The sequence below is a fragment of the Sander vitreus genome, chromosome 6, assembly GCF_031162955.1.
Source record: "Sander vitreus isolate 19-12246 chromosome 6, sanVit1, whole genome shotgun sequence".
NCBI lineage: Eukaryota > Metazoa > Chordata > Actinopteri > Perciformes > Percidae > Sander > Sander vitreus.
In genome coordinates this window covers 13,942,008-13,968,660 of record NC_135860.1, presented here as the reverse complement: position 1 = coordinate 13,968,660, position 26,653 = coordinate 13,942,008, and the positions used below count along the sequence as shown (strand labels likewise).

The following is a 26,653-nucleotide window of genomic DNA, read 5'->3' as shown; positions in this document are numbered from 1 at the left end:
TACCGGACTTACGTCCAGTGTGTGTGTGGAGAAGCCGATCTGAGACATCTCCATGTGGAACGAGCTCTCATTGTTGCCCAGAGTGCCTGCAAGTGGACAGGGACAGCAAGTCATCAGTAAGTATTCTCCATCGCACGTTTTTGCTTACCCCTAACCATCACACACCGTCCTTCCTTCCTTCCTCTCCCTAATCTGATCTAGGATGACATCATTAGCACCCTCACTCACCGGGGCAGAAATGCCTCACCTTTTCCTCTCCTCCTGTCCCTTCCTCTCTGATTTCCTTAAACATTTAAGGGTGGCATCACTTTTTATCAGCCTTCCTTTCATGTTCCCACCGCAACTATTGTGATAGCTGTACACTTCCTCTACGTCTTTTCATTTTCTTGCTTTCTCTGCAGGACTACTGATTATTTTCTCCCATAGGCCTAATCCTCTTAAATTTCTTTCTCTACTTCTGTCTCATATTTTTGTATTTCATCCTTCCTCTTCTTTCTCACACTCTACTTTCAGTTTTTGTATCCTCACGTTTGTGTCCCTTATATGGTTGGCTAATCAATCTAATTTATTAATCAAGGCATGTTGATTAATCTGACAGTGTTACTGTAAATCAGGGAGTTTATTACAAATCTCATAACTCATTTGGTCTGCAACCCCAGATATCTTTGCAGATAATCATGAGTGACTTAAAGAACTGCAACATTGCTGCTTTCTTTTATTATTATTTTTTAAACAGTGCATCTATCATTCAGCCATAGATGCAGATCAGAGATCCAGAGCCTTCTTCTGTATCACAAACCTTCCAGAGTGAAGATGCGATCTCCCAGGGCATCAACAATGTCATTGAGCGCAGCTTCATCGGTCACATTGAAAAAGTACTTCTCTTCGGGGTCGCTGGCGATAGACTTGATCTCTTTAATGAACGTCTCTGGGTCCTGCTGCCGCCGGATGTAATGACCCAGAACCTGGAGGCCAGCGTGAGAGGAAAAAAGAAGGGAGGGAAATAAAAAAATAAATAAAAGAGAAAATACAGTAAATCAATAAGCAGATGACAAAAGCTCTATAAAACATTGACGGATTAAGCTAGAAGCACGTTAAGGGGGATAAAAGCGACGGAAACCGAGCACATGAACAGACACTTTGGCATGTATCAGAGCAATCACTTCTCCATGTTTCTGAGGGACAGTGAGGAGAGAATGAGAGATATAGAAGTCTAAACGGGAAGAGAAGAGAGGGCTAATACCACACCTAAGTACTACACAAGTACCCTGGAGCTGAAGGATTTAACTGTAAATAAAATGAAAATAAACACACTTCATAGCTGCGTTACTACCTGTGTAATTTAATAGTAATTAAGCAATACCAAAAGGCAACAAATTGAGTGGAAAACATAAGAACGGAGGAAACCGTAGCCACCAGAGATTTGTAAATGAGGAGCGCAGGCCTAGCTGCGAGGTTAAGAGATGACTGATGCAGAAGATATACTGTAGCAGCAGTGGCCCATGGCTTAATGCCTGAAGTACAAATGAGAAAATTCCAGAAGAGAAACCAAACCCAAGAATCTCCCCCTGTGACTCCAGCTGCCAAGCAAACTAAGGAAATCCTCTGTTTTCAAAGCGTAAGGGATGGAGAGGGGCGTAGTGTGTAAAGAGCCTACATATAAATATGTACATTAAGATCTTATAAATTCCACTCAGGCTGCCAACTGCTGTTGGCTTTTATATATTCGTGAACAGAGAAAGAGAAGAATAAATACAGAAAAGAGAATATCTTGTTAAAATATAAAGCACATTTTCAGATTTAAGGGACTTGGACACACAATGGAATTTTACTATATGAATACAAGTGTATATACATACATTTCCCTGCATAAACTCCCCCACAAACACACTTATAGCCCCTGACCTGCACTGATGTATAAAACACAGTCTGCAATGACTGAGCTCTTGTTTTGAAAGCTCTGCCCTCCCTTGTGAGCCATTTTCAGTCAAAACACACACACACACACACTCACACACACACATGTACAAGTAGCCCTTAACTGTCATCACTTTGACTTTTTGGACAAATACCCACAAAACCTAACTCATTCTTCTTCATCCAGTTTTGTTTGTTTCTTTTTGCATTGAAGGCTACTCCACCTTGACTCTGTCTCTGGCTGTCTGTTTTCTTCTCTCAAATTAAACTTTTGTTGACCTAACTTTATGTTGTGCACATGTATGATAGAGTTGTCGTACTGTGGATAATCCACACACGTATTGTGGGTTGTCCAGAGTAACAGGCACGATTGTTTTGGGAAAATGTTACTGTTGAATATTCTAGGGATGGCATTGTCTGTCTGTCTGTCTACCACTTTGTTCCATTCATGTTTCCCAGACGATCCTGTGACTTTTATCTAGTTACATTGCTCTATTATATATAGCTGTATTTGTGTTTTTTAGTGAAATGACTTAACTGCTGGATGGATTGCCATAGCATTTGGCACATTCATGCCCCCCTCAGGATGAATCATCTTTAATCACTTTGTCAATTTCTTAACTTTTCATTTAGCGCTATCATCAGGTCAAATTTTTAATATGTTCAGTTCACCTGCAAAACTAATGACTTGATTGACAGTTAATCTTCCAAACAGATTTTTAGCACCAATGGCATAGCTACGGGTGTGCCAGGGTGTGCCGGTGCCACCCACAGTGGCAGCTAGCACACCTAATTAGTAATTGACGCGCTCTGCTGCGGAAGATGTGTCGCGCTTGTGCTCCATATATTTCTACCGTAGTTTCGGTTTTTCACCTCCAATGTAGAGCAGCGTTCAGCCTCTTCCCTAAAGTTTGTCTCATTCAGAGACCCAAACAGGGCTCTGTGTCTGTCAGAAGTTCTGATTGAGATAGGCTACTACCAGCAGAGCAACAACGTATGCACAGCAGACAGATGGATTTGTTCCTGAAATATTGTGACTTGATTCTTGTAATATTATACCTTTATTTTTCTCAAAACATCACGACTCCTCCACATATCAGAGAACACAGATGGGATGAGTTATATTTTGAATGTGCAGAATGTTTTAAACATCAGCAGAAATCTTGCTGAAACACATCTGAGCTGTTAAAGTCCAGGGGTTTAATGTATCCATGAGGTGAATAAGTGCCACATGCACATTTAAAGAGGTTACTTCTCCAACAACAAATGCAAAAGAGGGAAGAGTACATTATGCCCACATGTGCGCTGACTCAGTCAGCAGAGATAATGAGAAAAGTTCTACAGGAGAATAAATAGTTGAAAAGCCTGAGAGCCTTACTGCATTATATTCCATTATAGTTTTATATCCAAACTAGACTATCCAAACACAGTGTGACCAACTGGGACTTGTAGCTGAACTTCTCCATCCATAAATTACTAGATACAGTATATCTGATACATACACATATTTCTATAGCGGCAGTCCTCCATGTTGGCTCATGTTCTCCTCTTCTGTGGTCCCATTGGAGTCTGGAGGTTCCCCAGCTTCTTTTGTGGGGAAGGGAGAGGTCTTCTGCAACCAGTCATGTCCCTAGAGTCTGTGTGCCCCTCTGACACTAAAACCATGCCACCACTCAGTGTGTTTCTGTGTGTTGAGGGGTTCGGGTGGGGCTGGAAAGGAAGAGTTTTTGTTCCCACTCGGCTATTTTAGTAGACCCAAGGGGTTCATTTGGTAATTTGGAGATGTTATTTTTGGGGGGAGTGGTGGTGGTATTGTGTGGTTGCTTGAGGGTGTATATGGCTATCATACCACTTTCACACAATGTGTGAGGAATGTCAGGTATGCTCTACATACCCCACTGATAATGTAGATCAGTTGTTTGTGTTTCTCACAATAGTTTCACTCTTGTGATTGTAGAAAGCCCGGCCGAATCAACATGTTGAGCATCACAAGACACTACAACTTACATTCAGATTATTTTAAATTAACATCGAGACTTGATGAGATTTACTCACAGCGATGGCGTATCTGGTGATGTTTCTGTCTATGCACTCGTCCAGAGCGTCTTGTAGCTCCTCCCCATCATGTGACTCTCCGTCCGTCACTACAATCATCACCTTGGTGGCGCCATCCCTTGCTCCACGCTCAGCACTGAATGCCTCCGTGCTACAAGGAAGAGAAGAATAAGACAGCCTAAGATAAAAAAAAGCTGCTAGTTTTTAACATCCAGCTGACTGATCTTGAATCGAGACAGAGAATACAAGAGCGAAACAGAATAAAAATAGAAGGAAAGTGCTAGGAGTGAAAGCGCCTGAGGGAGAGGGAGCCTACGAGGGAGTATCAGTCACTTGGTTTCCTAAAATCTCAAATAAACATCCCCTATAAGATAATATACAATTTCAAGTGCTTCACTGAGAAAATGAATAGCCAATAAAACCCAGAGATTGGATTTAAGTTCCTTCCCATCAAGTCAGATATATAAATGGTCCAAATCACAACTAGACTAAACTATATTAGTCATACTGACACACATACATTAGCTGCCACTTGACTCTTGGTCATCGTGCAGCGTGCATGTGTCACTGCACACAGTGACCGCATCTGTGCATTCCCATCCGGTTGGGCCATGATACAGAGAGGAAACCTAAATGACAAACACACACGAACAGACCCAAGCCACACCCTGTTTGTCTGCAGGAAACCTGTTCTCACTGGGACCAGATTCAAGTGTTGAATAGGGTTGGTAAGCCTCAGACCAACACACACACACACACACACAGTGAGCTGGGAAGAGTAGTCACTGCAAGTGAACTCAGTCATTTACAGGCCTAACTCCAGCCCTAGTCTAAATATAACATCGTGGTCACCCGCAAGAAACGCAGAGTTAAAAACAACCGTTTCCCTATGCAGTCTGCAAATTACATATGGTGCAGGGGAGAGGAGAAAAGAGAAGAACGGAGTGAAAGAAAAATAATAGGGACAAATAGATGAGTAAAAGACTGGATAAAATGATGAATGAAAGATGGTAAACAGGTAAACAAGTCTGGAAATCTATCTATAAATTGCAGGAACGTCTGTCTGTGTGTGTGTTATGCGCATATCTCTCGAAACGTTAGTCCGACGGATTTCAAACTTGACAGGTGTCTTGCTACACGTACGAGTAAGTGTAGTGCCAAGTTTGAAGTTGTTTGGATTAGAAATGCAAACGATATCGTCGGTAAAAGAAGCACACATTGGCTTTTGCCGCTCTTGCTGCTGGCCACTCCCCCTCTCATACTGCACACTGATTGAGCTCAGCGCAGGACCAGAGACAGAGAGAAAGCAGCGGAGCTTTGGCAGCTAAAATGTAAAATATACCTCAGTCCCACAAAAATGTGCAAAGTAGCACTACTTTGGACTGTCTTTGACTTTGAATAAACAAACGACAATTCCCAAATCCCACATATGCAAAGCACAACCACGGACAACAAGTGGCAGACAGAGCGTGATGCCACTTATAGGCAGGCTATCTATCTAATAAAGCGAGACGTATCTGTATTTTTGTGTGTCTGTGTTTTGGGGGAAGGTAACCTGCACATCACATGCAGAACGCTTTACAGCAGCGGGGGTGGGGGGGCGTTACCGCCTTTGACTCTTTTCCTGCATTTATTATGCATTTATATCTATTAAGTTGCTGTGAGCTGGCAGAACATAACATAATCTCGGAGATTGAACCGGGCAGACACAGCAGTTTTCATCAGACTCACCCTCGGTCGGGTTAATTAAGTCTACTGCTAACTTACAACACTAATAACATTACCGTCGCCAAAATACCCCCGCGAATCAAATCCCCTATTTCACCATTAACCGTCAAGCCACTAAACCTGTATGGAAATGAGCACCTCTGCTGAAATGTTAATTTTGTTAACGATTATATGACACGAGACACTGTCTCTCTCTCTCTCTCTCTCTCTCTCTCTCTCTCTCTTTCTCTTTCTCTATCTCTCTCTCTCGCTCTCTCGCTCTCTCTGCGCACGCACACACACACACACACACACACACACACACACACAGTCCGGTTCTGGTGGTTGATGAACGCAGATATGTGCTGATTAGCTCTCATAACGGGCCAGGTGGGTAGCGCACTGCCATGAGTCCATGAGGCTAATGTCTGATTACTCCACATTGTCATTGTGATATTTTGTGATTACATTCTGAATCTGCCCCGTTCTCTGTCAGGTAAATACAGTAGTACACTGTCTTCCTCTGATGTAGACGTAGCCTACAATGTAAGTCAGTAGTAGGCTAAAGGCTACAGTGGAGTAAGTGGTTTGGGGTCCTTCTGTGAGGAATTTTGGGGTACAATTTGGTTATGAAGAATTCTACAAGCAGCAATACCATAGCCCAAGCAATCGCCCGTTCCAAACAGGCACATTTTCAACAGGCTCTGCATTAGTATAGAATATATCACTAAAGGAAAGGTAGAGGAAAAAAAACTAATGAAGGTAACTGTAAGGGAAAGAAAAGGGTTGGTAATCCAAATTAAAGGAATGATAAAAGACAATAAAATGAAGCCAAATATTACAACTGAGAAGTGCAAATCCTGCTCTGATGTGGTATTAAGATTGTGTGATATACAGTGAAATAAAACTGGAGAGAATGGAGTTATAAAAGGGGAAAGAAAAGTTGTGGAGGAGAGCAGAGGGAGAGACAAGACAGACATAAACATGTAAGAAGTGTAGGAAGAATAAAAATGAAGAGACGGAAGCACAGAAACATTAGGATGAAAGAAACGAGATGAGAAAAAGAGAAGGGGAGATGAAAGAGGTGAGAAAGTGAGTGGAGCTAATTGGGAGGCCTGGTTGTATTTACAAGCCATTTTATGGAGTCACAGCAGTGTGGTAATGACACAGCGCAGCGGTCTGTGTGTGTACTTTTGTGTGTGAGTGTGTGGGTGAGCGGGAGCGTCTCAGACGGGTGGAGCAATATAAAAATTATTGGCTGATCCACTTGTAGAAGGCTGTTTGATGTTCATGCATTAGTCTGTCAACTACATTCAAACTGTCATCTGTGCACTCCATTAGCATCATTTACACGTCAACATCACACTGTAAGCAGGCTCAAAGGAACTTAGCCTACATTTTCTTTCCCTACACACATTTACGTAGGCTATTGCTTGGCTATTGGGAGCTCAAAGTTTTCCTTTTGAAAATATTTTTTAAAGCTGAGACCAAGTCCTTTCAAATGATTAGTTGGGAAATACACTATTTTGCTTTCTTGCCATTATTTAGCATCTATATTTATTCATATAGATGCAGATTGATACTACCTAGTTTACCATAAAGACTGGGAACAAGGGAAACAGCTAGCCTGGCTCTGTCTAACTGTAAACAAATGTTCCTACCATGGAAATGGAAATGTATTTATTTGAAACAGGGACAATGCACAAATAAACATTAAACTTGTAATACAAGAGAATATGTCTTGGGCCAGGTTATAGCAACAATTGCTAATTTCCACCTGTAGTCCCTGGGCAGGTATGATAATTATACCAGCAACCTAAAGTTCATTAATTAACACATTATATCCGGTTTGTTTAATCCAAACAAAAAAAACTAAGTATAAAAACGTATTTTCCTTCAACACATAATTGGTTAATTAACTAATATTCAAGCTGTGTGGCCATGTAAAGCCTGCATGGCACTGTCTTCATTATTATGCTCTCTTATTCAATTTCTTCTTTAATTTTTCAAACTTTCTTGGTGTGAGATTTTACCAGGTCAAAACATGAGGCTTGAATGTTTTTGCTTTGTAGACTCAAATCAAGTCAAACACTCCAGATCTTAACGAAGTGTAACTAGTTGACAATTCTGTCTGATATCAGACAAGTCTAACACTATACAGTCAAGTCTGTGAGCTTGTATTTGAATGTAGTTAACTCATCTCAGAGTTAATAATAACAATATTAACATATTTTATTTGTAACACACTTTATATTTAAGCAAATCTCAAAGTGCTACATAGAAATGCTAAGGAGAAAAAAGTATTAAAACAAAATGAAACAACAAAAGGACAAGGAAAGGGGTAAGAAATCTGCCAAAAGTTCTTGTTAGAGATCTCTTATATTTCTTGTTAAGCTAAATTTCAGCTGTGTTGTCCTCATTTTCACTTTTGTCATATTTGGAGATCTACCTTCTTTTAGCTTTTTATTGTTTTCCAGTTTCTTTGATTCCACACACAACACTACACTACAAGTTGCAGACAGAATATTTGGTGGGTTTATTTCTCCTGACTTGGGTGAGCTAACATCTTTCCCGTAAGTCCCAGACAGTCAAATCTCAAGTAAGTCTGGTCTTAGTCAATTCCCAGTCAAGTCAAGTCCTCAAATTTGTCAGACTTGAGTCGAAGTCTCAAGTACAGCTCTGTAACATCTAAAGCCTCCAGGCAGATATATTTAGGAGCTACGTTAGCAAAGTGCTTGGGTTTAGGGTTAAGTTTATAATAAGGACAAGGTTAGGGTAAATGTTAAAGGTCAAGGTTGGGGGGGGGGGGATCAAGGAATGAATGCAATCAATGTCAGCCCTTGTAAGAATAGTAATACAACGTGTGTATGTGAATTTGAGTGTATGGTGAGCCCTTATTGTGTGTCTGTGTTTATCCGTGCATGTGTGTACTGTAACAGTCTGTAAGTGTCTATGTGTGTATTTTTATAGCTGTAGGAGCACTACTTGGCTGACCAGGCTGGGTCAGGCTGTGCCACACCTGCAGCCGCGCTGAGCCAGCAGCCGACTAGTGCAGCTCAGCTAATTTGACTGTTTTTCTACCCCGTCACTTCCCTGCCTAGTGCCAGCTCTGCTATCTGTCCATCTGTGTCTAGGTGTGTGTGTGTGTGTGTGTGTGTGTGTGTGTGTGTGCACGTGCATGCGTGTGTGTGTGTGTGAGCAGGAGTACGTGCTGTATATTTGCAAATATTTATTTATATGTCAAAACATGAGTTGTTTTTTTTCTTTTTATTACCTCCTATTGGAATCAAATTACTCCTAAACTATTTAAAAACGTGTAACCCCAGCTTGATTTCTTTACTCTGACGCACACGCCTGAGAGAACTTTCACATTAGCGATTTAAAAAAGATTTCTGAGTAACAAGTTTCATATTTCTTTTTTTGTCATGATCAATGAGGAGTCTACTAATGTGTGTTCGCCATCTGTCAGGGTGGGAATTAGTGACATTGAAAGGTAAAGCGCAGAGAGAGTGTGTAGTAGTAGTAGTAGTAGTGTCTGGATTTTCCGTCACTGGTGTTTTAATGCCACAGTTACACTTTTTTACTGGCTCCATTTTCCAGTCACTGCTTTTCAACTACCTTTTAAATGTTTCTCCTAAACTTCTCCATCTTTTACCTTTAAATGTACCAGAAAACAGGAACTCTCCAATTACATGTGTGTGTGTGTGTGTGTGTGTGTGTGTGTGTGTGTGTGTGTGTGTGTGTGTGTGTGTGTGTGTGTGTGTGTGTGTGTATGTATGGAACACCTCTCCAAGACACACATCCCAAAAAGGAAGCTGTGGCCACACATCGGGTCTGGGTGTGGTGCTCCATGTGGGTATGACTTTAATAAAGCAGGAATTTTATTTTGAAAAGAAAAAGATATTTTAAGACTTAGAGATTTTCGCTTAGTCGCTGACCCTCAACCTATAGAGCTGTTTCTTTAGACTTGGGTTACCAGCTTAAATACCCCCAATGTGCTTTATAAGAAAAGTCATGAAGGTAATAAGAAACTGGGCAACAATACAGTTAAAGGAGAGTATTTTAAAGATAGTCAGGATTCTATCATTTATAAATCTCTGTTCAGTTACTTGCACATTAAGTCATGGTTACCTGAACCGAGCCCGACGGTACCCGACGGGCCGGGCCGTGTTCGGAAAGATATTTAGAAATTATGGTCGGGTTCGTGTCGGGCTCAGTCACATCAGCGCGATAAGGCATTTGTTGTAAAATGGTGCTGCAGCTCCTTTAAGAAAGCTCAGTGCGTGTGTAAAGTGGGCAGAAGAGTGATAGAGAAAGAGGAAGCAGATGTGTAGATGCGACCGAGCAGAGTTGGTGGAATAAGTTTAAGTTTTGTAGCCAACAGTGTGTGCGGTGTCCGAGATAAACCCCAGACTGAAAGCCAAGTTCATTCATTTGCTCACCAAAAACGGGATATAACCCTAACGTTATATAACGTCGGCCCTGGAGGTAACGAGTCTCCCCTGGTTTTCTGATCACGGTCGGAAACGAAGCAATCAGGAAAGGTTAACACATTTAACATTTTAAATTAAACAGCTTATTAACGTGCGCTTGTTGCCCCGTGTGTGCTGATGCGCTCATCTGTTGACATTTCTGAATGCCTTCCTATAGTTGCTTAATGAAAGCTTTCTACACAAACAAACATAGCCTACATGTGTTATTAGTATGAGAAAAAAAATTAGATTTTAACTGTGTCGGGCTCGGGTCGGGCTCGGACACAAATTTCTTAATGCCTGTCGGGCTCGGGCCGGGTTCGGTCATGGCTCTGTCGGACGCGGGCCGGGCTCGGACAGAAAAATTCGGCCCGATTCGGACTCTATTGCACATGCTCCAAAAAAACTTTAGCTATAACAACATTCTTTAAACCTGCATTAATTGATTTTTTTGGCCACTTGGGGGCGGCATGACAAATTGTTAACACAACACTAAGCAAACAGTTGCTTATTTACTCATCCAGCAAACACAAAGCAACATAATCATTAATTTAGAAATGTTGTGTTCAGCTGGCAAAATCCAATATTCACTTTTAGCTCTGTTTTTGGTCTCCACAAAGCGGCAACTTCTGGGCCTGAAAAGTGAAGCCAATGGGGAAGTGCCTTACACCTGCATTCTATCTAATTTATTACCTCAGTAAACATTTTCCTAATGAGTTCATGGTCTCAACAACTAGTTTACCATGGATTGTATATTCATGGCACCGTTTACATTAAAATAGCCTTGAACTTGTTATGGTTGTTGTCCATGTTTTCGTCTTAAACTTTGACTCTTTCACTGTGTGTTTTCACTTTATCATAGTTGATTGTAACATTTTGGTCACCATAAAATGTCTTGTTCTGCGCTATGTCAACTAAGCTAGCTAGCTAACGCTAGAGATAGCTGTTAACTTAAGAGAAAGGCTGCCGATGTTCAACCAGGTCTGTGTACTGCCGTTTATTTAGTTGTATGACGCCAGTACCTGGAGGTTTGTGTTTACCCTCCTGCAAAACTATGTTGGATGACTCGTCAGAAGGGTTGAAAATCTGTGACTTAACCTCATTAGTGTTTAGCTTAGCACAGCGCCATTTAAACCATACACAACACTGGCTTAGACGTGTCATCCACCCCATCTCTGCCCTTTTGTCCACGGCTCCAAAATAACAAGATGGCGACGGCCAAAATGCAAACTCCCAGCTTCAAAACGGCAGTCCACAAACCAGTGGGTCATGTCACTAATGTTACGTCCACTATTTTTACAGTCTATAGTCTCCACCAACTCCTGATGGAAAGATCTTTCTCTTTCACTGCTAAATACTCCACTACGTTGACCAGCTTGTCACTAACTTTGTCTGTGAGCTCACTGATGCTGGGCAAGTAGTGTGTAATGGGTTCGTCAGGTTTTTTTGCTGATAACAGCTGCCTGCTCCGGCTGTTAACGTGTTTGATGAGAGTAGTGAGAGTGAACCAAAACAGTAAAGTAGCAGGACATCAAACCAAAACAATGAGCTGAAAGATGCTGAAGAGTTGAGAGTTTGCCACTGTGAAGTAATTTCATCTATTGGTAAAATCTAAATATTAATTGGAGCAGCTTTATATACCCAATGTTTAATCTAATCCTTGTATGACATCTTGCTGTTAATCAAAAGCAGTCTGATGGGATCACACTGGAGCATATTATGTGAAAGAACAGACTAGAACAAATAGACCTGATTGTCATTATAACTAAATATTATGCAGTGATATATTGAGAGAGGAAAAACAGCCAGACAGTTTCAAGTTAGCTAGCCAAATCTACAGTATGTTTCAGTACAAATAACATCAGCCAGTAGAAGTGAAGTAACAGTGAAGTAACAGTGAATGACAGGCCTACCAGGCTGTGTGGATGGCGTATGCAGTGCGCGTCTCTCGTCCCTCCTGTCTGCTGATGTTCTTGGCGGCCTCCACCACCTCCTGTGTGGTCTGGTAGTCCTTCAGAGACCACTCGTGGACTGCTACTTCACCATACTGCAGTATACCAACCTGAACGTGAGCCCACACACACACACACACACACACACACACACACACACACACACACACACACACACACACACACACAAACACACAAAAACACACAAAAACACACAAGTATTTCAACAATGCCACATGTTCATGGTTCATGGCACATATGGTTGTGGAAAGCAACATCTGAGACTCTTGTTTCTGGGGTGAACTATCTCTTTAAGTACCAATCCTGTTGTTAAAGCAAACAGTGAACTTGGGGAATTTTTGATTTCATTCAAAAACCAGAGGTATTTCCTCTTCACCTCACATTGCCTGCTACCCCTTACCCTCCCTTTTCAAAACCCAAACCCCCTCTCACTCCTCTTGTTATTTAGCTCAGAATCACATCCCCAGATCCCCCCCTCAGACTTCCATTCCTCCTAAACCTCAAGCTAGCTCGGCTCACTTCCCTTTACATTACTAAAGCAATTCATTCTGGTCTTTATTTGCCAAACTGGATCTTTGCATGTGTCACTCTGTGCATGTTTTCACTCAAGGGACTAGCTTGTCTTACTCTTCTGGGCAACAGCTAAGGGGTTCCAGAGATTTAAGTGGGAGACTCACTCAAATTCAAACCCACAAGTTTCCATTACTAATGTAAATAATATTTGTAGGCAGTGCAAATACACATTGACTTGCACTGTTACCTGCATCTGGTCCAAGCTGATGTGGAACTTGCTGAGGATGTTGCTGAGGAAGTTCTGGACCTCGTACCAGGGGTAGATACTGTTGGAGCCATCCAGCACGATCACAATGTCCATGTATGTGGAGCACCCTGTCACATGTGTATGTTAAAAAAGAAATATTTGGTTGGCTAAAGCAGGCCTCTCAATGTGTGTGTGTGTGTGTGTGTGTGTGTGTGTGTGTGTGTGTGTGTTTACTTTGTGCTGTTGGAGCAATGGTCCCTCTTGGTTCTAGGTCATCGCTGACAGAGGCACAGATGCCAGTGCTGAACATAGACGTACCACACTCTTGAGACCACAGAGGGGCACATGCCTGCCAAACACACATCAGCATCTGTCTTACAGGTGAAGAAATTTTAGGAGCATCTACAGTCAATGAAAACAACGCTAACGTCGTTATCAAAGGGTTTGAATACAAATGTGGTCGGGTGACTGAATAAACAAAGAACAAAAGCCCAAATGAGGGCCGACGCGGAACAAAAAGAAAACAAGTCATGAGAGGGAATAAGTCATGGAAAAACTACAATAGTGTGGTTTGGTGGGACAGAAAATTGAGGGAGAGGCAGAGAGAGAGACTATTGTTGACATGTTGGCAGTCACTGCTGTCATGAGTGGTTTAACAGAGCTGGAACACAAGAGCAATTTAAATCTGATTGTGCTAAATGTAGGGGAGTGAATGTGGGTTGGGGGCATCATATAAAAATATTTCTGTCTTCAAAGCATGCCGTTTATTTAATTTAGTTCATACCAAGAGGGAGGAATAAGGGGGAAAGTGCAGAAAGAGGAGATAAAAGAGAAACTTGTGCATTCAGCAGAGAGACAAAAGAGAAAGACAGAAAAGTGAGTGAAATGGGGGGAGAAAGAGAAAGATCCTGGTTTTGCTCGCCCTGTCATTATAGACGGGTTTCTCCTCAGGCACACAGACAGGCAGAGAAAAAGGGATGAAGAGAGGGATGAGAGAAAAGAAGGAGGGAGAGGACGGAGAAAAGCGAGAGAGGTGCTATGGCTTTTGGTAGGTCTGTCATTAACAAAGGGCCGGAGACGCATTCCGATCCTGTTATAGACCTGACCACTGGGGTTTAGATAAACACACACATTAAATGGGCTAAGCTGGATGGCGTTTGTGAACTGTACACGACTCCACACCCGGAGCATGCAGTAAAAACCTGGCAGACACCAAAACATGCACGCACGCACGCACGCACGCACGCACGCACGCACGCACGCACACACACACACACACACACACACACACACACACACACACACACACAGTAACTCACATACAAACACACATACAAAACACATACACTTCTGCTTGCTGGCCAAGGCACAAGTGTGTTCCTCTGCAAACCAGGTCTCAAAACTGGAGAAATTGGAGAGCAACAGCGAGTTGTGTGTCAGAGTTGAAGACTTGAGATGTGACACTCAGACTTGAGTTAGACTTAAGTCACAAAAATGAGGACTTGCTCTGAGATTTTACTTTGATTTGAGAACGAAAACTTTTGTACCTCCTACAATATCGCAAAAATAATACAGAGATCAGCCAGAGGGAGGCAGGCATAGCCTCACAACTTGCACAAGAACAGTAATTACAGTATTATGCCTATGCATTGAAAGCATGGTCTGAGTTCAGCCTATGTGTTTTACTTTGTAAGTGTGCATATAAATCTCCAAAAAGGTATTCAGAGTGGTGGATCAGTGAACCGCACATAGTCACATCAAAAATCAAATAAAAACACACCAACGGAGATGATTCATTAAAAATTCTTTCAAACAAACACAACCTGGTCTCACCACATCCCTTTAGGCTCCCACACACGACTCAAATGCCACGTAGCAAAATATATTGTCTCTCAGTGTTGAAACTACATACCAGGAAGCCATCAGGTGAGTCTGGAGTGAGCGTCATTCCCAGGTGAGAATTTCTCAGGTTTTTAGAAACGTTCCGGAGAGCAATCTCACCTGAGAGAGATAGAGTTTATTGTAGCATCTGGGTAACACATCAGGGAGAGTTGATTTGTAAATGATATTTGTTTCTGTCACCTAGGTTCACTTTGCTGCAGTTTGAGTACTTCTCCTCTCCTATGAGACATTTGTACACATCTCCTTTCCTGTTGTTGGGCGGGCCGTCCCAGGGAGCACCGACCAGCATCCTTCAACAGAATGAAACAGTCAGTCATTTATCATCAAAACATCATTGCACATCCTCTTTGTGTAAGAATTAGGACAGTTTAATTATTTGTTTCTCTTTCAACACACACACACACACACACACACACACACACACACACACACACACACACACACACACACACACACACACACACACTTACGATTTCTCTCCCTTTGCTTCATGTTGTAAAACAGAGAAGCCAAACAGAGCATCCTCTGGACCAGTGAAGATTCGCGGATTCTTTACATCTATATTGAAACACTGACACAATCCTGAAAGACATAACAGAAAAGATTTATTACACAAACGTAAAGACAACACTTTTTTTTAAATAGTCATTCCCTTAACCTCCAAACCCCAAAAACAGGTGAGTCAGTCATCACAAACTCATGCTGCACAGCCAAACTTTGTTCAGTCCCATAGAACTGTATGTTAAATTCTAGTGAAGATCCCAAAGTTTCCAAAGATGCCAAATATAACAGGCTGAATTTTGAGAAAATGTATATAAAATGAGTCATAAGACATCTACAATATTTTCTTTTAATGAGATGGTGAAGTCATAAAATAGCATGCAGTCCTAGGTTTGAATATTTCACTCAGTGTAAACATAATATAGCTTAAATGAAGAGCTGGAACAAGCTCACACTGAATATAGATGTGGTACTGACAGACAATGTGGAATAAGATGATTTTTCCAACCTTTAAGCAACTTAAAGGGAAATAATTAAATTCAAAATCCTTATTTTTCTCTCAAGGGGCAATTCAAGGCAAAAAAACTATCCAAAAGCACAAGTATGACAAAAGACATACACAAGGATTAATAGCAGCAATTTCAAAAGGTCAAAGTGTAAAATGTCAAAAGTGCAAGTGCATTTATCAGTCTATACACAAGGTAAACTGACCACAAAAGGGGAAAACTGAATGATCACTTTTGGCCGAGAGTTAGATGAGAGGATCGATACCTCTCTCATATCTGTCTGTTAAATATAAAGCTACAGCCAAAAGTTTGCTATCTTAGCTTAGCATAAAGAATGGAAACAGGGGGAAACAGCTAGCCTTGTATGGAGCTAAATCAGGGCCAAATGTTTTGTTAATTTGAAAAAAATATATATAGTTGAAAAACTAAAGCTTGAAATTGAAAATTTAAGTTTTGGTCTAAAACTTGAAAAATAAAACCATGTATTCAAACTAAATATAAGTGTACCAATTTTTCTTTCAGTTTGAATAAAATTTAGATTAAATTCTGGAATTATTTTGAATAAATTATTAATTTTCATTTCTCACTTTTATATTTGTTTTCAGTTCCACATTTCATGTTTTCAGATTCAAAACTTATTTTTTTTACGCCTTCAAATCTTTTTTTACAGTTTCAGATCAGTTTTTTACAGTTTCAGATCAGTTTTTTTACACGTTCAGATCAGTTTTTTTCAGTTTCAGACTTTTGGCCCAGATTTTGCGTAGGGGGCGTGGCTTCAACTCAGAGGGGCGTGGAATTATGAGTGACAGCCTAACAAAGGCAGAAGACTCTCCTCAGTCATGTTGCCTTCAGGAAATTGTGTTACTATATATTTTTTTCAAATTAACAAAACATTTGGCCCTGATTTAGCTCCATAGCCTTGCTCTGTCCAAAGGTAACGAAATCTGCCTACCAGCACATCTGAAGCATCGCAAATTAACACGTTATATCTCGTTTGTTTAATATGTACCAAAACAAAAGTGTAAAAAACACGAATCACCGTCTTAGTGCTGGTCTACTTTTTAGTAACTTCATATTTATTGTAAAATATGAGCATAGTATATCAAGCTTCACATCTAACTCTTCGCATTTCCCAATATGCTAAACTTTTTCTTTAAGGCGTTATAATACCTGCTAAAAACTGTGTGTAAACAACCGTACATCTACAGTGCAGAGTCAGATTATTATTTCAACGAGAAGGGGAACTGAAAACGATGGATAAACATAGTGACCAAAGGCAACCTTTGAGGAAAAAGGGAGTTCAGTTTGAGGGGAAAGAGGAAGAGGAGAGGGGAGAGAAGAGGCAAGGCAGGGAAGGGTGTGGGTTAGAAAAACGATGGAGTATAGTAAGCCCCCTGTTGTGACACACAAGCCTGCCCTTCATACAAGAGAGAGAGAGAGAGGTGAGGGAGACAGAGAAGACAGAGAGCAACAAGATGGTAGTCACAGTTCACATTCACGTTGTGAACATTTAGGTGTAAACTGAAGCATGAAAACATGTTGCAACTGGCAAAATGAAAGACACACATCTTGTTTGTTCACAGTCTGAAGGGGAAAGTCTAAATATGGTTTTCCAACATCAGAAAAAAATACATAAAGGTAGATTAATACAGACCTACATAGACTAAATGTTTCCTGCTTTGTTAATTAAAGTGAAACTGAATGAACAAATGAAACAGATTTCATAGAATAGATTTTTATATAGAATTCATAATAAATAAGATTAGGAATTTTGTTAGCCGCATTGCAGCTCTTCACATTAGTAAATTGATTTATTATGAGTTGTGGATCCAGGAATTTAAAGTTTTCCGGAAAATGTTAGTAATTAAAATTAAACAAGTCGCACAAGTCTTCTCCAGTTGTCAGTTACCTTGCCTACATCAGGTCTGAGGTTGTCTCTGGTTTCTACCCTAAAGTCCATCAATAAGTCATGACATCTTTTAAAAGAAACGCAAACAACCATAAATACTAGATACACAACTGTTGTTTTTTTTTTCATTAAGGTTTTGACCAAATAAAACATTTACTTTTAATGAAAATTAAAGAGTAGAGTCTACAGCCATGCTAACGGCTCTGTGAGGCGTTAGCGGTGCTTTGAGGTAAATGCTAAGCATGCTACCATGCTCACAATGACAATACTAACATGCTGATGTTTAGCAAGTATACCATCTTAGTTTAATGGTTAGCATGCTCACATTTGTACTAAACACAAAGGACAGCTAAGGCCGATGGGAATGTCATTAACCAAAGATGATGACACTAGATGAAGTCAGGGGATTACAAAAGTTACTGCAATTCATCCTGAGGTGGACATGAATGTGTGCACAAAATGTCATGGCAATCCATCCAATAGTTATTGAGACATTTATCTCAAAACCACAAATATCAACGTCATGGTGGCACTAGAGGAAATGTCAGGTTCATACCAAGTAGGCTCTTTGTTTGGTTCACACTTGGATTAAACTTTGTATTAAATGTAGCCTATAAAAATGCACAGTATACTGTACAGACTGATAACAATGAATCCACATTTATTTCCTGTTTCAGCAAAGTGTGACAGGAAATAAACTCTCCTTGCTATTTCCTTCAGATATACAATTCCACCTAAATTAAAGAGCAGCATTAGGTTGTATTTTTTTTATTTCAGTCTTAGAAACACTATGCTACTCTTGACAGTTGGTATTTAACTTGTCCCACTTATGCATCTACTAAATGTTATTTGTAGCCATCAAAAGCAGGGTGTGTTGGCTGTGTTTTGTAAAAGGGGATTTTTTAAATAAATTATGTAATGTAATTAAGCAGCATCCGGGGGCATCTCTAATAACTCTTCTAATGTACTACTCAGTGATTCCACTGGAGAAAAGTAGTCCAGATGGGGAAAAAGACCAGAACACTGCTGCTGTGATTATACACCAGCTACTCACACACTTGTATACAGATACTTCCCCACAAATACACACAGACACACACAGATACTTACCTTGGACCAGTCAACCAGAGGGTGATTCCACTTGGTTTTGAAGGAGAAACTAGATATGTTCACTGTTTCTCTTCCATCTCTGCTGCTTCCTTTCTCGCATACTGATGTTCTTTCTACCTGCACTTTCATTTCTCTTCTATACAGATGTTTTTCATTGTAATGTCATTGCATTTTCAGCCAAGTTTCTTATTTTCCTTGTACCCAGATTTACTCAGTGGACAGCTACAAATATATATTTTTTTATAGTCATGCTAGCAGATGGGTCCACCAGTTTGGTCCAGACTGAAATACCTCAACTTATATTTGATGGATTTCCATAAGATTGTGATAACTTTAGTCATCTGTTTGCTATCTTAGCGCCATGATCAGGTCAAAATTGGGTTATTTGTTGGTTAATGACCAAACACCTGCAATCAAAACGACATCCTCAGAAGTACTTTAGTGTTAATTTGCAGAGCATGCTAAACTGAGATGGTGAACATAGTAAATCTTGTACCTGCTTAACATCAACATGTTAGGACTGTCATTGTGCGCAAGTTAGCATGCCAACATTAGCATTTAACTCAAAGCACCACTGTGCCTATGTAAGTAGAGCCTCACAGAGCTGCTAGTGCAGCTGTAGACGTCTTGTTTCTGCTTATCTTGCAGATCTGAGTGAGCTTCCAATATTTCAACGTCCAAACCTCTGGTGCCTTTGATGAGATTTCTCCATCTCTAGGCTATCTGATTCTACACAGATGTTTAATACACTTCACCTATGGGAATATGCGTAGGCAAGGACAGAGTCATTCCTTAATACTAAATCTTCTGTTTTCATGGCAAGAATGAATACAAATCTTTCTATCCAGTTTTGTTGCAACGAGTTATTCTCTCATTTTCTCTCCCACCACCGCTTTTATACAGTGTAGTAAAATGTTTCTGTCTCTTCTTGTGGCAACATCACCCACCCTCTCCGATTCCAAATTGCTTTCCACAACAAACCAGGGCTCCGATAACAACCCGCTGCTACTGATTTTCTCTGTCATCCTCCTATTTCACTCATTCTCTCATAAACCATAAATTGCTCTTTTCTTTTACCCTCTCTCCTAACACACACACACACACACACACACACACACACACACACACACACACACACACACACACACACACACACACACACACACACACACACACACACTGTAACTCTACCACAAGGCCCCCTCCCTTCCCAACCAACAGAACTGTACCATCGTTCCCTGTTTTCCCTGTCCTGTCCTCCCTCCTGTGGCTCCATTTTCATTGGGGTTTATATATGACACTGTACCACAGCCTGTCTGACCACCCATCGCCATGACAACTGACGGCAAACATTTATCAAGCCAAACTGGGTCCAGATTCTCTCAACCACACGTTCAGCTCTGGGCGCTACTGCTGCTGGATGTGTATGGCTGTGATTGTGCAGTAGGCTATGTATACATGTGTGTGCACAGAAACTGAACTTGACACTACAATGTTTTGAAAACTATAGAGATATGCTAGCACGTATAGCCATATGCAGAGACATTAGGTGCTTTCCAACCGGATAGTACTTGTACTTTTTAGAGGAAAAGTACACTTCTAAGCAGTTCTAAGAACTACTCTCCCCCAAAATCTTTTTTTCCGTTTGTATTCCCACTGGCCAAGTGGCCATATGGGACTGGTAGGAGGGGTAAGGGAGTGACGCAAGCACTGCAACGGTCTTTGCCGGTGAGCCGCAGGACACGCTTAGAGTTTAACTCCGAAAAGACAGTTAACCACAGGTTCCCGTTAATCTTATGATGGACATGTGTTGTGATATTTAAACAAACGAACCGTCAACGGCGAAATAAAAGCCTCTTATTTACGAGAGCGGTCTGAGAGACCTCCAGCTTACCGCGAGGTGTCTGAGCATGACTGGCCAAGCGACGAGCTAGAAGCCGCGGAAGGCGCTTGCCGGGCTGTCGCCTCACTTGATGGAGCTTCTGAACTCCGAAAACTTTGAAGCAAATTGTCATTTCGGCATCAATTTTCGCAAGACTGCCTATATTCGAAATCTAAACAGTTAATTTCTCGCCTAAAACGTTGTCAGAAGTGAATTTAATGATGAATAAGATGGTGAAAATTGTTAAAAATGTCCCATTGTTGCTCTGTCTGCAAGTTTCTGAGTTGGCAGTGGGCGTGACTTATAAGTTTGACCAATCAAGTACACCTAGAAAAAGGGAAAAGGGAAAAGACCCTGCTCTGAAGTAGGAGCTAAAAAAGTACGCTACTGAAGCCAGAGGAACTTAAAAATCCCCACATTTTTCCTGTCGGAACATGACAAAAAAAGTGTTCTAGGAACATTTAGTTCTAAGAACTGCAAAAATCCCTCTGGTCGGAAAGCCCCTATAGATGTATGTTGTTTTAATTGGACTGAACATATTTAAGTTTCCCTTTCTCCTTGTCTGTTTCTCTGTGTCTTTAATTTATATCCCTGACTCAAAGCACCTCTGTGAAATGCTTGACTGTCTGTTTCTATCATCTTTGTTTAACAGACTCATAATGTTTCCCATGCATCCCCCTCCTTTACCTCTTCTCACCCTCTTTTAACAGATTTTCTCTCCATTATCTCTTTCGTGTTCTGTTCTCATCTTTGTCACCCTCTCCTGGGGAATGTGGGTGGAAGAAGAGGGGGAGTAGTAATGAAAGTCAGCAAATAATGGGAGAGTAAAAAAAAAATATAAGAAGATAGCTGGGAGAATAATAGCAACAATTTATGAATGACTAACACACACTCGCAAGCACACCTGTGTTTGGCATCTCAGTAAAGCATAACAGAGTGTAACAGGCATGGGATGCCTGCTGTCCACATCAGGGGAGCTCTGCTGAAACCATTAACATTACACACACTCACTCACCTACATGCTCCTGTATGACACATGCACAAGCTAACAAACTCACACACATGCAGGAACACTTAAGCTAAGATCACATAAGCTACAGTACAAATTAAATGAAAGATTGCACAGGAAAAAAAAGGAAACGATTTTTTTTTGTACATGCGTGATTTAAACTGATAATAGAGTGCATTGTGTAAAACTTAACCACAGGCAACATTTGGCTGCTGGCATGTGTAAAAAGGTGTGTGTGTGTGTGTGTGTGTGTGTGTGTGTGTGTGTGTGTGCATGCGTGCGTGCATGCGTGCGTGCGTGTAAGTGTGTGTGTGTGTGTGTGTGTGTATGTGTATACGTTTGTGGTCCTCGTTCATTCCTCAGCTTCTGGATGAGAAGCATAGCATGAAAACTGGCTGGGTGGATAATTATTCTTCCGTCTACATGTAACAATTTGGCACAATCTATTCATTAACGTCAGCGTGTGTGTGTGTGTGTGTGTGTGTGTGTGTGTGTGAGATTTAGAGCAGGTAAAAACTTAACATACCTTGCATAACATAATACCCCAGCTTATTGATATCATTTTGCATCACGGCTGCATATGATTAAACCATGCAGTTAAACCTCTGCTTATCAGCTGCATAAACACTTGGTAGACAACAATGGTCTTTTTCTTGCTGGTGAGCAGGAATGGTTCAATGAGGTGTGTGAGGCTGCTCTGCCACAACGGACATGAGTACATGAAGGGAGCTGATGTTCATGCTCCATGGAGAAAACACACATGGCATAGATGCCTTATTAGGGGAACTTTAGACATCAAGTCTAAGTTATGGATATGGCTGATATGGTGGGTGGGGTCAAGTTACACAGCTGCCAGGGTCAGAAGGTGTCAGCTGTAAGAGGAGATGAACCAGTAACCTTTTGGCAGAGGATACATGCAAATATCTGTGATCGCTCCAAACATCTTCTGTTAGTTGGAGGCCTCCAGCAAGAATGAAATACTTCCTCACTACTGACATAACATGATAGATTTACACAAGGATCAGACTTTGAGCATTACTTTGTTGGACTCATGCACAACTTCCTATACCTTTTATCTGTTTGGCAAATGCAGTGTGGCCATATGTTTTAATATGTCTGCTTCTCTCCTCTCCTGCACACACTCATGTTAGGAATGTCTTCATAGTCAGTCACACAGAATAAAACTATTTGGGACTCAGGGAGGCACGTGTGACACAATCATTCACACATGTTGTCTGTTAAAGTGCAAAAGTTGTAGAGGTCAATGACCATATCACCTAGAGAGACAGTGCTGGAGAGCAACTGGGAAGTGAAGAGGCATCAATCATGGACAAGAGGTCGACTTTAGTTCTCCAAAGTTCACAAGTTAGCTTTAAGAGCAGTGACACCCCCCCCCCCCACCCCGCCCATGTTCAGACTCCCGTTATCCTTAAGTAGCCTACTTTCATCTTATTTAAAAAACAACACGTGTTAAAACTTGGGACTTCTAAACCAAATTATGACTTTTAAAAAATGACTATAAAGTGGTTCTTACCTTTAAGAAGGAGGATGAAGTCCAGGCACAACAGGTAATTACGCAGCTCCATTTATAAAATCGAATGAAAGAAGAGTCTCTATTTTTCTCTTTTTGTTCCCTGTTTACAAAGTGGTGTCCCCTGAGCTGTTGGAAATGCAGTGCATCGGTGTCCACCACAAACACATAAACACACACGCGCTTTTTCAGTTCTCTCTTTCCCCAAGAGATGCGTAAAATCCGGTCAAACGGTGCTGCAGTGGCATGTCTGCTGTGCGTGTGCGGGCTCGTTTACAAAAGCAGTCTCGAGTTGTTTAATAAAGATGAAAATAAAAGAAACCTACTCTACACGAAAATTCCTGTCCGTGATTTTTGCGTTTCCTAAAGTCCCTATAGGAATATTTGGCACCACAGGAGAAACTTATATTATAAGTGTACGAAAAGCTCTTTAGGATAAAGAGAAAAAAACTTAATTGACACCTCAGTGACCCATGTTTTGGGCGTGAAAATCTTACACCTGTCCCATCCAACAAGAGGCCGCAGTTCAGACTGATTAAACCATTACTAATGTGTAACACCTTCCCAAACAGTCTTCCCAGCACCGCGCTTTATCCTTCCTTACTCCGGAGCGCGTCTTTGAAAATCAAGCTCTCCTGTAGACAGAAACTTCGCTCATCAAGCCAAAAGTTTGAGGTGAGGTTTCTCAGATAACTTGTTATCCATGATTATCTCTGCTGATTTTCTCCCATTAACAGCAAATCGGTTGTTTGCCGGGAGTTTCTGTCGATGTCAATAGGCTATGTGCCTCTAGTAACGGATTTCTTTCACTTTGAAATGAAAGAGCGCATTTATCCTCAGAGCTCCCCTCCCTCCCACCAGAGTCCTCTCTGAGTAACTGGTTCACATTGACAAACCTCAAACCCACATTTCTCTCTCCCTCTCTTTCTTTTTAAAACATGCTCTGACGATTTCTCTCTGTCAAATATTTCAGTTCACCTCTGACTTACTTATTTCTTTCTTTGAGCTGCCATTCACACATAAGATCTCCAACTTTGTGGAAAATAACTAAAAACAAAGTACCTTTATAACGGGTTTATATGCTATAATTGTTGGCTTTATTATTGGTTAATACATCATTTAGATCGGTTATTGATAAGATCAACTTTTGGGTTGCCAGGTTGTGGAAAATCCAATGTTACCATGTTTTCAGTTCTCACTAAGCTTTAGTTTAGTTAGTCACGTGCAGTTATACATGTTTTTATATTGTTAATATATAATCAATAAAAGGTTTTTACAACAATCCATCAAGTCTGATTCTAGATCAGATGTCCTTTTCTAGAAAATAAGTGGTTGGGGAGGGGTGTTCCTGATGAATTTGAGGAGCTATAGCTAAAAAGATAAAGCATGTGTCACGCTGGAAGAGGACGTTTCACAACCTGGCAACCCAAAAGTTGTTCTTTTTAATGCCTTACAAATATAGCATTAGTCAATTATTCATTTGATTTATTAATCATTAATGAAGTAATTAATTACATCTTAACTATTTATAAAGGTTTCCAGAACGTTATATCAGCCTTTTAATTTGAAATTATTCAAATTCAGATAAAGGTGAATGGTACATGTCTGAATGTTTGACCCCTACAGTGGCTCTGTTGTATGGGGCATTTTACTGGCACATAATTAAATGCTGCATTGTGTCACATTAAATGCTGGAAATGATTAATTACATTTAATCTTATTAGTTCCACCTGTACTTTTCCTGCTATAACAAGTCAAAATGTGTGCTGTGAAAAAGGTTGATGAATCTGATTATTAAGGGAATGATGAAGACGCTAGAGCCCTGATACTGACAAGGCTATCAAGATTCAGGTTAGCCAAATTATTTCAGATGTAGGCTACAAGATAGATTTTACAGTAAAAAAAAACTCTTATAACAGTTTGAGCTAAAAATGTACTTGTATTTTGATCACCTGTATCTTATGATGAAACATTTCTATCCTGATGGGTGTCTCTTCCAGGATGACAATGCCCCCATCTACAGACACACTGGTTTGATGAGTATGAAAATGTTGTGAATCAAATTTTATGGCCTTCATCATCAAAACACAGACACTTGGAAGATCAATAACAATGAGCACTGAAACTGTTGTGGACATGCGAATATGTGTAAATGAGTATAAGAGCATGAAGTGCTGTGCAGTAAGCGGTTACCTTGACCACACCTAGAGGGAGTTAAACAGAAATCAAATAATGAAATAATGTCAATGTGGATAATGTTACACATGGATAATGAATTGCACTTACTGTAATACATGGACCCATCTGTCCTGAATTTTCCTGTAAAGCTCTTGGGCGCCACTCTCAGGCCTCTACAGTTACTCCTCCACATGTCCACAGTGGCACAATTATGCCGAATGCATGCGATTATATGATGCATTGCTTTTTTAAAAGATGCCCTAATCTTTATCCAAAATAATACACCAGTATTTATTTGTTGGTTATATTATGTATTAATAATCTGGATCTGCAAAGTAGTGTGTGTAGTGAGTAAAAAGTACAATATTTTACTCTGCAATGTAGTGGAGTAGAAGTATAAAGTAGCATAAAATGGAAATACTAAAGTAAAAGTACTTCAAAATTGTACTTGAATATAATACTTGAGTAAATGTACTTAATGACTTTCCACCACTAGTATTACAACTGTGACAATATGCTCTATGCACAGCAGTGTCTTGTATTTCCGGTGAAATCTCAGGTTGCTTGACAACTTCCGCTGAGCGTACCAGGCTTGTGCACAATTCAGAAATGAATTGAGAATGACTGCCAAAACAAACAAACAATTTGAGGTAGACATTTGTTTGAAAGCTTCTTTTCTACACAATTTGATGGTCAACACAGGACTTTTAAGTTTCAGAAGTCCCTTACAACTTCAGATTACAAACGTTTATAGATTTGACACCTGTAATAACAGCAACATGGAAAATAATAGCAGGCCTAAAAGGTCATCTGTACTAGTTCATTTTGAAAAATCAATTCCAACAAGAACACCTGGAAACCACAGAGCCATATGCAAACACTGCAGTGCTCCAGTCTGTGGCTCCATCAAGGCTACTTCAAATTCCAAAGGGCATCTACAAGTAAGTTAACAGACAGACAGTCTTTTATTTTGAAAACCATCTCTTGATGGTATTATGCTACTGATATTTGATATCATCAGTGTTGGGGTCACTACTCAAGAACGTGTAATACACATTATTCACTTTAAAAAAACATCAAACATAATGCATTACCTTACTTGTTATTCTCTATGGATAGTAACTCATTACTCTACTCATTACATTACTGTAGCGCAACACAGCAAGAGCCTGGCATATAGCTCATAAAGGGCTTAAACACACCTTCAACTCACAACACACAGTACACTACAGTACACACAA

General features: G+C 40.5%; 1 protein-coding gene across 1 annotated transcript in view; it reads right to left on the bottom strand.

Moving 5' to 3' along the window:
• The window catches only part of itga10 (integrin, alpha 10), a 29,525-nt gene extending 5,432 nt beyond the window's left edge, over nt 1-24,093 (bottom strand). Inside the window, exons 1-10 of the mRNA XM_078252848.1 lie at nt 23,238-24,093; nt 15,257-15,368; nt 14,967-15,076; nt 14,797-14,885; nt 13,119-13,233; nt 12,885-13,012; nt 12,065-12,213; nt 3,973-4,123; nt 800-965; nt 13-86 (exon numbers count right to left, since the gene is read on the bottom strand). Of these exons, the coding sequence (XP_078108974.1) occupies nt 13-86; nt 800-965; nt 3,973-4,123; nt 12,065-12,213; nt 12,885-13,012; nt 13,119-13,233; nt 14,797-14,885; nt 14,967-15,076; nt 15,257-15,368; nt 23,238-23,289 (1,146 nt within the window). The 5' untranslated portion in view covers nt 23,290-24,093. The remainder of the gene's footprint in view (nt 1-12; nt 87-799; nt 966-3,972; nt 4,124-12,064; nt 12,214-12,884; nt 13,013-13,118; nt 13,234-14,796; nt 14,886-14,966; nt 15,077-15,256; nt 15,369-23,237) is intronic.
• Between the last annotated feature and the right edge of the window lie 2,560 nt (nt 24,094-26,653).